Source organism: Sorex araneus, chromosome 3 (assembly GCF_027595985.1).
Source record: "Sorex araneus isolate mSorAra2 chromosome 3, mSorAra2.pri, whole genome shotgun sequence".
In the NCBI taxonomy this organism is placed as follows: Eukaryota; Metazoa; Chordata; class Mammalia; order Eulipotyphla; family Soricidae; genus Sorex; species Sorex araneus.
In genome coordinates this window covers 29,676,529-29,688,608 of record NC_073304.1, presented here as the reverse complement: position 1 = coordinate 29,688,608, position 12,080 = coordinate 29,676,529, and the positions used below count along the sequence as shown (strand labels likewise).

General features: G+C 40.7%; 1 protein-coding gene across 6 annotated transcripts in view; it reads left to right on the top strand.

Moving 5' to 3' along the window:
- PCNX1 (pecanex 1) overlaps positions 1-12,080 on the top strand; it is a 158,725-nt gene that overhangs the window by 117,036 nt on the left and 29,609 nt on the right. For all 6 annotated transcript variants that reach the window (XM_055130035.1, XM_055130034.1, XM_055130032.1 and 3 more), the window contains 5 exons: positions 506-598; positions 3,598-3,748; positions 6,307-6,448; positions 8,633-8,810; positions 11,710-11,818. In XM_055130035.1, the coding sequence (XP_054986010.1) occupies positions 506-598; positions 3,598-3,748; positions 6,307-6,448; positions 8,633-8,810; positions 11,710-11,818 (673 nt within the window). The remainder of the gene's footprint in view (positions 1-505; positions 599-3,597; positions 3,749-6,306; positions 6,449-8,632; positions 8,811-11,709; positions 11,819-12,080) is intronic.

Below are 12,080 nucleotides of genomic sequence, written 5' to 3'. Positions count from 1 at the left end.
CACCAGCAGCCCATATGGTCCCCTAAACCCACTAAGAGTAATATAGTAAGGTATTTCTAAATGTATCTTCAAAATATAAATGTACAGGTATCTTGACAACCAAAGATTTCAAGAGGTTTTTGGTCCTTCTTGCTATGTGAAATAGGACATACTGCGTATTGTTACATTTCAAAAGACAATGAAAATTCTATTTTTTTTCCAAATGGAAATATGACACATGATACAGCTGCAACCTCATTTTTTCTCATATATAAAAGTAAATTGTTATACATTGTATATAGTTTGTCTAGTTTAATTTCCTTGCAGTTGCCATTTTGCTATATAAAGTATGAGGAAACTGAGGAAGAAAGGAAGACTTTTTGTAGCCAGTCTGTGTAAACAATATCTTGCCGTACTAAAGAATTGGGAGAGTAAATATAACTCTTGAGCCCCTAGTTGGGAAAAGAAGGAAACATTCTTTAAAATGTGTGGTGTGTGTAGTTGGTAATTCCGTTTTGTTCCCCAGAGCGAGCGTTTGCAGTCTGACCTGGTCGTGTGCATCGTCATCGGCGTGCTCTACTTCGCTATTCATGTCAGCACGGTGTTCACAGTACTGCAGGTGAGGAGTCGCCTTGTTCTTTTGGAGGAGGGAAAAGACATTGGGGTTCACTTCTCATTTTATTTGACTTTAAATAATGGAATGATACAGCTCTTTGTTTGATCTTCATGACAGGACTCATTTTCTAACCGTGTCTCTTGAAAGGCTGACCTGGGCGTGCCCAGCTCTAAGGAGCTAGCTTCAGTCTCATGCTTCCTTGAGACTGCAGAGGCGGCTTTGGTGTCTCACTGACGGACTGTTGCCAAGACCTTGGTTCTCTCTGTGTAGCTCCTGCCATAGGCTGGTGGCTGGAGTACCCCAGTCACTGATCTTCCAGGGAGAAAGTCCTCTGATATTTGATGTCAGATGTGCCCTGCCACCATTTCTGTTTCAGTGGGTCACAGGGGACACACTGGAATATTGTGCATGGCACAGTGCGGAAGGGCGGTGCAGGCATAAATATCTGGAAGTGAAAACAGTGTGCCCCTGGCCCTCTGATTCACATCCCTCTGTGTGCAGAACTGCACCTGTCCTTCTGAAGGCCCCCAGCTTCTCAGCCCCTCCAGCACAGCCGTGAGTCTACATACAGCCGCTTCAAGTCCAGGTTGGGGGAGGCGCCTCCCACGTGGTGCCCTTTCTCCCACTTGCAGCCCTCAGGGCCCCGCCTTCCCTCCAGTCCTGGTTGCCCCACTGCAGGTTCCTTCCTGCTTCCACCCCTGCAAGCTTTGGCGTGGTCCAGTTTGTTCCTGGTATCATGGGTTCTGGTGAACCTTCACATAATTGGCATCATAATTTTGTGCAGGGAGTAAATTGACTCTGTTGCCTAGTTTTAATCAACTATGAAAAATTTTTCCTGATCTTACATTAAATATTTTTCCCTTTCTTCTCTGCCCTTCTCTCTGCCCCAGCGCATGTGCCTTTGGATACATGTCTCTGTCTTAGTCCTGTTGAGGGGGTCCCCGTGAATTTCAACTATGTCTCTGTCTTAGTCCTGTTGAGGGGGTCCCCGTGAATTCTGGTGATCTGATCTGTTTTTCTTTGTGGCTTTAATTTTGAATACTTTGTACTGCTCTGTTACTTAGCTCACCTCCCATCTGTAATAGGGGATTTGCCACTAATCTCTTTTACTGGATCTTTCACCCAATACATTATTATTATCTTAGAAGTTTGATTTAGGTTTTTTCTTTTTTTTTTTTTAAATCTTTCTCTTGCCTTGACATAACTTTTGAACATTTAGAATTGTGTTCTAACTTTTTTAATGTCCTTGTCTCCTAATTTTGATTTTGTGTCACTGATGATTTAGTTTAGAGTTTCCCCCCCCCCCCCTTCAAGGATTGTAGTCTTTGCATGTGAAAATTTTTTACTGAATGCCAACCATTACAAATCTACCTTGTTGGGTGTTAGATAATTTAACATTTATAGAAATACTTTTTTTTTTTTTTTTTTTTTGCTTTTTGGGTCACACCCAGCGATGCACAGGGGTCACTCCTGGCTCTGCACTTAGGAATTACCCCTGGCGGTGCTCAGGGGACCATATGGGATGCTGGGAATCGAATCTGCATCGGCCACATGCAAGGCAAATGCCCTACCCGCTGTGCTATTGCTCCATCTTCCTATAGAAATACCCTTGAACCTCCTTTTTTTCACTGCTGTTATTTGTTAACAAAGGAATACTCCTTTGATTCTTAGTTTTAAGATGTGTTGGTTGGGACAGGACCAGCAGTCCCGCTAGTGGGCACCCTGTTCTCAGTGCTTCTACCATTGCCCTGTGAATTGTGAGCTTTTGTGTCTAACTTGGGGGAACAGGCATGGTTGTAAGGGCTGTGAATGCTGGTCTCATGTATTTTTTCACAACCACTGCTGAGTTCCCTGTATTCTCAAGGGAGAAAGGCCCTCCAGAGCTCTTCAGAGTTCTCAGGCTGCTGTTTCCTCTTTGCTGTGCTGTCCTTTCTGGGGAACACTGGCCGCCTCTGGACCCGGGTCTCCCTGGCTCCCAGCTCTACCTGCTCAGCGGGTGGGGCTCTGGGCGTCACAGTAGATTCCCGTACACTCTGCAGCTGGCAAGTCCTCTAAAGGCTATGGACACTATGTCATCCTCAAGCTATCCGAAGCTGTCTCCTTTCCCTCAGGGGTCACTGGCTTTGTCCTTAAGTGTAATATATTGGGAACCTTTGGTTCATATTTTAATTTCTTGTTATTTCATCTGAATGAATAAATTTCTAATATTATGTTTAGCCAGAAGCAAAGGTTGTGCTACTTCATTTAACATTTTCCTGTCCACCCCCCTTCTATGAATCCCCAAACTACTCACAATGGAGTAAAGTGCAGTGGTTTATCAGGGCTCCAGTGGGGACTCATTTTTGACCAAGACATTCTAGAGTTTCTAAATAGGAGATTTTCAAATGGACCATTTGGTGTGATAACTAAAATAGCTAACACCTTTTGTTTGTTTTTGTTTTGGGACCACACTAGCTGTACTCAGGACTTACTCCTGGGTCTGTGCTCAGAGATTACTCCTGATGCTGCCCTGGAAACTGTATGACGGTCTGGGGATCAAGCTTGGGTCAACCACATGAAAAGCAAGGGCCTTACCCATTATGCTATCTCTCAGGCCCACCAGCATCTATGCAAATATCTCTAATACAGGGACCAGGAGGTAGCTGAAATACTGAACACCTACTTTGTGTGTGGAGGCCCAGGTTTGGTCCCCAGTACTGCACTGTCCCCCGAGAACTGCCCAGAGCAGCCCCCTGAGCACAGAGCTGGGAGGAGGCCCCAAGTAGCACAAAGTGTGATCCTGCCCCCTTCAAGCCAATTCTTAATACATTAAAACTCACTTCATTAGCCGATTTTAATTCTTAAAATGACGCAGTAGGGAAATGTTCACTGTCGACAGTTCTTAGACTCCAAAATCAGTTTTGCTGTTTTCTGTTGTCAAGTGGAAACTGATGTGACAGATCAGAAGCCCTCCTTTGCTCGGGAAGTTATTTCTGGTTCTCTCAGCTCTTCTTTCCTTCCAGCCCGCTCTCAGGTATGTGCTGTACGCCCTGGTGGGCTCCGTGGGCTTCATGACCCACTACGTGCTGCCTCAGGTCAGAAAGCAGCTCCCGTGGCACTGCTTCTCCCACCCCCTGCTGAAGACGCTCGAGTATAACCAGTATGAAGTCCGAAGTAAGTGGTCTCGTGGTACTTTCTGAATATGGCGGAGCTTTCCTCTTGCTTTGTTGACAGAGAGTTACGTTTCAGTACCGGCAACTTCAGTACAAGTGGCCTGTACCTTGGTCTGAAACTGCCGAGAGTTAAGCCTCAGTTTCTAGTTAAGGTTTGAATGTCACTGCTGTGATGCCAGATTTCCACGGGAGGAAATTTACGCCTCCCTCTGCTTGGTTGACCTCTGCATCATTGGTGACTCCTTAGATGTATGTCAGACTTCTCTTTCCACTCCTTACTTTTTTTCCCCTTGCCATCTGCTGGCATCCCGATCTCCCTTAAGACTTCCCTTTGAAATACTAAAGCTTAGAGGGTATGTAAGGATCATTGTTCCTGTTTCTACAAGAGAAGTGTATAAAAGTTGATGCAGTTGCTGGAGAGGCAGTGCAGGGGTTAAGGTGCATGTCTGGCATGTAGCCAACCCTGATACGATCCCTGGCATCACGTGACTCCTCCAAACATCCCCAGTTGCAGCCCTGGGGACCCTGAAGCACTGCCAGGCTGGTCCTTGGAATCTCTGCCTCTGCAGGGCCTGAGTGTCACTGTAACCTCTGACACTGGCTTTGAACTATAAGCATGACTGGCCGAGAATTTCAGGGAGCCCTCCCATCCCCTACTCTAGAGCTTCTGAGTACCACTTGCATGGCAAAAAGATTTTAAAAGCATTGTTGTTCATTTAGAATTATGATAAAATATCAAGAGACTTTTCAGCCATAGAAGGCCAATCAGCTCAACAAGTTTCTGATTTATTCATTCATTTGCAGTGCTGGGATCAAAGCAGGGCATCCCCACATGAGCTTTGTGCTCTGCTGTTGAGCCCGTACCTGCTCCCTGCTTTCTAAACCCTGACTTTCATATTACAAATATATTTTTGGTTCATTAGCCCATGGCCTGTAATATACAGTAATCCTCATTTTAGGGAAATAAGTTCTCACCTAGGTTATCAATTATTATATGTAACATTTATTAGTAGTAAGCTAACATTTTTTCTTCAGGTATTGAATTTTTTTGAGAGCAACTCCTCAATTGTTTGAAGATAAATGAATAGCTTCTAGAGAACTCCAGAGTAGTTGAGAGTGCTGTATACCAGTCTTGACTTTGCATTCTTAAAACAAGTATCTTGCACCTTTTAGCAAAATTGAACAGAGTATAATGGTTGATCAGCAGTTTGATTCTGAAGACATAATTAAACACTAATCTCTTGGTTGTAGTAATAGCATTGTACAAGCCTTTTACTTAATTTATATTCTTAATTAGGGAAAAGCAACATAAGACAAATAAATGAGCCTGTACCAGTCTATTCTTACCATAAGAAAAATAATCCAGTATAAGATTTATTTCAATGGTAAGCTATTAATATTCCATCAGATAGGAGTGATAGCAAGTGATCTGGTTTATTCAAAAGCAGCTGTTTTCATTAAAGTACATCCTTCAGTTCAGTTTTTTTCTTAATGAAAATCTCATCAAAATTTTTACAAAGTTGAATGAATGTAACATCTGTAACTTATTGAAAATACTAGGTCCTGTGAAAGTTAATTTTTTCCCCTTCTAATAACTAATTTTACCAACTGGAAGAAAAATATTTATTAGAGAACATCCAACAGGTAGATTTGAAGCAAAGTGATACTGCTTTCAGATGGCTGAAGAATCTTCTTTTAAATTGAAATATCTAAAAGTTTAGGGACTGTAGCAATAGTATAGCAGGTAGGGTGCTTGCCTTGCATGTGGCCAGTCCAGGTTTGATCCCCAGCATCCTGTATGGTCCCTTGAGCCCTGCCAGGAGTAATCCCTGAGCATAGCCAGGGGTGGGCTTAAACAAAATCCTTCAACTTACCCTAAATGCTTTTCCCTTTGAAATAACATTAAAATATCAGGGAAAAAAATAATACCAGCAGTGAGAAGAACTCATATAATATATGGATTTATAACAGTAATGCTTTTATGTCTGTTCTGATATGTTATACCTTATAATATGTGCATGTGTATAAGTTTAAGAATTTTAAAAGTAGATATTTTAATCGTTTGGGTTTTTGAGGGGTAATGACAATCTCATAATCTTTTATTTTTTTTCTTTTTTGGGGATCACACCTGGTGATGCACAGGGGTTACTCCTGGCTCATGCACTCAGGAATTAACTCCTGTTGGTGCTCAGGGGACCATATGGGATGCTGGGAATTGAACCCGGGTCAGCCGCATGCAAGGCAAATTCCCTACCCCGCTGTGCTTTGACTCCAGCCTCAACAACCTCATAATCTTTAGTAATTTTTCCTCCAAGTACTAGTCATAAATGACAAAGTTAAAATTGAAATTTATATAAAATTAAGTCAGATATAAGTTAATTTATACAAATTTAATGTTTCGGCATCATAGCAGTTGAGTATTGACTGATGTAATATGTATCTACATTATGTATAATAGATCCGAAGTTGAGTCGTAGATTTTTCCTTTTTCATCCCATTGGTGAACTTTTTTGTATGGTAGATGACATGTGCACTTCTTTACTTACACTCTCTTTTTAGATGCAGCCACTATGATGTGGTTTGAGAAGCTTCATGTGTGGCTTCTGTTTTTGGAGAAGAATGTCATCTATCCACTGGTTGTTCTCAATGAACTGAGTAACAGTGCAGAGACAATTGCTAGTCCAAAAAAACTGGATACAGAGTAAGTACAGTACTCCTCAAATTTGTTTGACTACTGGGGCTGTCTTGAGCTATGTCGTAAGTTATTGAGCAAGTACCATAATCTTTAAGTAATTCTTAGGTGTGCAGCACTGAATGTAAAAAAAACCTCAGGCCAAACTTTTTTTTTTTTTTTATTGAATCAACAAGCTTTCATGTTTGGGTTACAATCACACAGTGATCAAACACCCATCCCTCCACCAGTGCACATTCTCCACCTCAGGCCAAACTTTATCTTTTACTTTCTTTTAGTGAGCACCTACTTCTACTCATGGCATATTGCCACCTCAGATATCTTATTTTCAGCCTCATTTTATGATAGGACATTTGTAAAATGAATTTAATTTTTAATATTAGATGGCTAAATTTGGAGACGGCTATCCTGTGTATTGTATACATTGTATCTTTTAGGTGGTCATTTGCCTATGCAGTCACCTGACAGGCCTGTCCTTTATCACTCTTTCCCAGCTGGGTCTTAGTCTTCCTGGAGCGAGGGGCATTGGGATGATCCTGGGGGGTGGTCGGAGCCTCTGGTGCAGTTGGAGAGGCGCTCTCTGTTCACTTCAAGGAGAATTTTCAGAGAGGTGCCGAAAAATTTGTGTCTGAAAAAAAGGTGGTAAGCTAAATAAATTGGAAATCTTTTCAATAGAGTTAGTACATATCGTGAGTAAGCATCAGTGTGGTTTCTCATGCTGAATACCATTGATTTAAAGCAGTGGGCTGTTGGGAAACTGGAGACCCAGATGTTTGGATTGTTACTTAGTGTAAATGTATATATTTATATAAAGGTTAAGATTAATAACATACATTCTTAGAGGGAAATACCAGTATTTTTTTTTCTTTTTCTTATTTATTTATTTATTTATTTTTTGGGTTCTTTCTTTTTTTTTTTTTTTTAATTTATTTATATTTAATTAGAGAATCACCGTGAGGGTACAGTTACAGATTTATACACTTTTGTGCTTATACTTCCCTCATACAAAGTTCGGGAACCCATGCCTTCACCAGTGCCCATTCTCCACCACCAGTAAACCCAGCCTCCCTCCCATCCTCCCCAATCCCATCTCCCCCCACCCCACCCTGCCACTGTGGCAGGGCATTCCCTTCTGTTCTCTCTCTCTAATTAGCTGTTGTGGTTTGCAATAAAGGTGTTGAGTGGCCGCTGTGCTCAGTCTCTAGCCCTCATTCAGCCCGCAACTCCCTTCCCCCACATGGCCTTCGACTACAATGTAGTTGGTGATCGCTTCTCTGAGTTGCCCTTTCCCCGGAACGTGAGGCCAGCCTCGAAGCCATGGAGTCAACCTCCTGGTACTTATTTCTACAGTTCTTGGGTGTTAGTCTCCCACTCTGTTATTCTATATACCATAGATGAGTGCAATCTTTCTATGTCTGTCTCTCTCTTTCTGACTCATTTCACTCAGCATGAAACTTTTCATGCCCATCCACTTAACTACAAAATTCTTGACCTCCTTTTTTTCTAACAGCTGCATAGTATTCCATTGTATAGACGTACCAAAGTTTCCTCAACCAGTCATCCGTTCTGGGGCATTCGGGTTTTTTCCAGATTCTGGCTATTGTAAACAGTGCTGCGATGAACATACATGTGCAGATGTTGTTTCGATTGTACTTTTTTGCCTCTCTGGGATATATTCCCAGCAGTGGTATTGCTGGGTCAAATGGGAATTCAATATCTAATTTTTTGAGAATCGTCCAAATTGTTTTCCAGAAGGGCTGAACCAGTCGGCATTCCCACCAGCAGTGAAGAAGGGTCCCTTTCTCCCCACATCCTCTCCAACAGCGGTTGCTTTTGTTCTTTTGGATGTGTGCTAGTCTCTGTGGTGTGAGGTGGTATCTTGTGGTTGTTTTGATCTGCATCTCTCTGATGATTAGTGATGTAGAGCACTTTTTCATGTGCCTTTTGGCCATTCGTATTTCTTCCTTGGTAAAGTTTCTGTTCATTTCTTCGCCCCATTTTTTGATGGGGTTGGAAATACCAGTATTTTTATTAGAATGTGGTGTTAGCTAAATAAATTGCTGTGGACATTTAAATTATATGTATATAGAAAGATTATTATATAAAGTTTAATAAATTACAGGTGATTTCTCTGAAGCTGGGTTTTGTCAAGTCTTGTTCATTGGTTGCTGAGCTGTGCTGTTTCTGTCGCAGGCTAGGTGCTCTGATGATCACCATCGCGGGCCTGAAGCTGCTGCGCTCCTCTTTCAGCAGCCCCACGTACCAGTATGTCACCGTCATTTTCACTGTGCTCTTTTTCAAAATTGACTATGAAGCGTTCTCAGAGACCATGCTGCTGGACCTCTTCTTCATGTCTATCCTCTTCAACAAGGTAACTTCTCCCCCAAAAGGAATATCCTCATCTGTGAAAAATATCTCCCTAAGCAATCGGCTGTTTCGGCGAAGAGTGAGCTTGCATTTCGTGTGCTTCCTCTCCTTTTAAGTGACATCTCTCATCAACCAGCCAGTGACGCTGGAGGTTATTAGAATCCCTAGCCAACGCTTGTCACTATGATCAGGAAATAGGATCACATGAAAAAATTAGAGGAACGCTAGTTTATATATAATATGAAATAAATATATCGTAAGTGAACAATATTAAATATATGTGATCTTCTGAAAGGGAGTGTGGTTTTGAATAATTTTAGGGATCAGAGTGCTAATTCTTGAATTGGGCTGGATAGGTGTGGGGAAGAGAAGTGACCGTGTGCAAAAAGGGGTCAATTCTCCACGCAGCACGACCATATGGGAGGACTCAGAAATGGGTGTGATGATGACCTGGGCAGGGTGCTTTCAAGTTTGCAGAATGTGTCCAAAACCTGCTGTCCACCCACTAAAACAGGTGCTTTTTAGTCACTTTACAAATGGGATGGGAGCTTCCCAACCAAGAATATTTTTCTGACTCACACTACCTTTTTATAATAACACAGGTTGTGCAATTATATTATGTATAAAATTCACAGAGCTTAGATTTCATGCGAACGCTGACAAAGTACAAAGGACTTTGGCATGCATATCATCCCATTTGTTAGGCAACAGTGCCGAAGCAAAATGAGCAGCTACAGAACACAAAGTGTGCCCCATTTTATGAAGGTCAGCCTGGTCAGCTACATTTGGGATGAATTGGGGAAGAGAGAACCTAAAAGTACGGAGAACAGCTTAAGAGATTGGTGGAGTATCAGTGGAAGACAGTTTCCCCAAACCAAGGTTTCAGTGCCAACTTCAAAGTATTGTGAAATCTCTAAAATATTGCAGTATTTTATTTGCTGTGTAATTAGTACAAATTTTTATCATTTATATTACTTTTTTCTAGTGAGCATGGTTAATCAAAGGAGGGAGCTAGAAAATTTTTTGTATGAAGAAGCATGTGCTTTCTCAGAAATTGAAATATTTTGGTTGAAAATTTATTACATGTAATTATACTGGTTTAAATAAGTAAAAGCTGAAGTAAAATATAAGCTCATCAGTTCTTGAAATAGTATCACTAGACTTCATTTTAATTAGTCTAGATGTTCTTCATACTGTCTTAGGAAAAAAACTTTTGTTTTTTTTTTTAGGAAGTTTTTGAGAGCTAGTACATTCTAGAACTTTTCCAAATCACCAGGCTACTTCAGTAACGAAAACAGAAAACTCTGCTGTTGTGCTTTTTGCGTTTTACATGGTTGCTTGATAGAAATGAAGAGTGTTAATGAGCAAGTGAGAGTTAAAAGGATCTCTTTAGAAACATTATTTAAGATATCCTTGTAAGATATCTTACAATGTTGCAATCTTGTAAGATGCAACATTGATTCACTCACCTTTCCAAAAACTTCTAGAAATAGAAACAAAAAATATATCCACTACCCACTTACCTACATAATTGCCTATCATTTTCTTAATTATTACAGTTAAAAGTTGGTGCAGTCTCATTTCACATTTAGAATTTAGTTTTCTAAATTCTGAATCACTGCCTTGAAGCAGTTATGATGGCATCTTGATAATATGCTCTTAGAGAAGAAAAGTGTCTTCTATAGAGGCAGGTGCTCGGGGTGGGGTGGGGGTGGGAGGGATGGAAGGAGGGAAACTGGGCACATTGGTGGTGGGAAATGTCCACAGGTGAAGGGATGGGTGTTGGAACATGGTATGACTGAAACCCAATCATGAACAACTTTGTAACTGTGTGTCTTATAGTGATTACATTAAAAAAAATTAAAGAAAAGATAACATGCTTTTACTTTTACTTGCTGTCATCCTGATTACATTAGTGCTGAGAAATGCCAGCGTAATTTTGCCTCATAGCAGAGAAATTAGGGATTTGTCTGCATGTTCTATTTGGGTGAAGTTGGTTATTTGTTAAATTGAAAGTTACACAGTTTCTTTGTAAATGAACTAAATGATTAAAAGATGATGTATTTAGTATTTGAATTATAACTCAGAATTGGTTAGAATCTCTTACTTTTAAGGTTCTGTAATCTGTTTGAGATTTGTGCCTCCATTTGCTAGCGTGCAGAGAAAGTTCTGGGCAAACACACTGTGCCAATGTTGAAGACAAGCTTATTAGCAAAATAGGGTCTTAATTTTAATAAGACTAATATGTGTGTTGTGTTTCCATTGACTATAACATTTGAACAGAAATCTAATATACACTACTGAATTCTTAGGTAACCAGCAATGAGAAGAGATATATCTTAAAACCGTGCTTTGATGTTTTCATATTACTTTTAACAGTGCCTTTAAAGTATGCACAATTTTCAAAGCACTAAACTGTGAAGAAAATAGGTCTTAGAATAAAAGTATATTTGTATTAAGTTTGTAAAATATATATCTTAATTCCCATTGTTTTTGTATAGTAATAATATAGTCAGTAGAGAAGATATTTTAAAAAATTTAGCTCATTGTTGGGGCTGGAGCGATAGCACAGCGGGTAGGGCGTTTGCCTTGCACGCGGCCAACCCGGGTTCGAATCCCAGCATCCCATATGGTCCCCTGAGCACCGCCAGGGGTAATTCCTGAGTGCAGAGCCAGGAGTAACCCCTGTGCATCGCCAGGTGTGACCCAAAAAGCAAAAAAAAAAAAATTAGCTCATTGTTTTTACTTAGAAATCTGTACAATATTTTGGCTGTTAATAGATCTTCTCATCTTATGCAAGCAGAAAATAAATGCCATTTCCTTGTTAGAAAAGAAATTTTCATTTTCTAATCCAGTTACTATATGATGTATTTTCACTAATTGTTTTTGTTTTCCTTCTACAGCTTTGGGAGCTCCTTTATAAATTGCAGTTCGTGTACACCTACATTGCCCCATGGCAGATTACATGGGGTTCTGCTTTTCATGCTTTTGCTCAGCCCTTTGCAGTGCCACGTATCCTTCTAATGAAATTTTAAAAGAATGGGAAGGCGTACGTAGCCTGATGAGAGTATTGATTTGTAAAAATAGCTTTTTACAGAGTTAGAATGTGTTGCTATATTTTATATGACAAACTATCAATAATTAACAATCTTGGGGCTGGAGAGATAGGAGAGTAGGAACAGCATTTGCCTTGCACGGCGCCGGCCTATGTTTGATCCCTGCTGCCCCAAACCCTAGCAGGAATGATCCCTGAGAGCAGAGCCAGGAGAAAGCC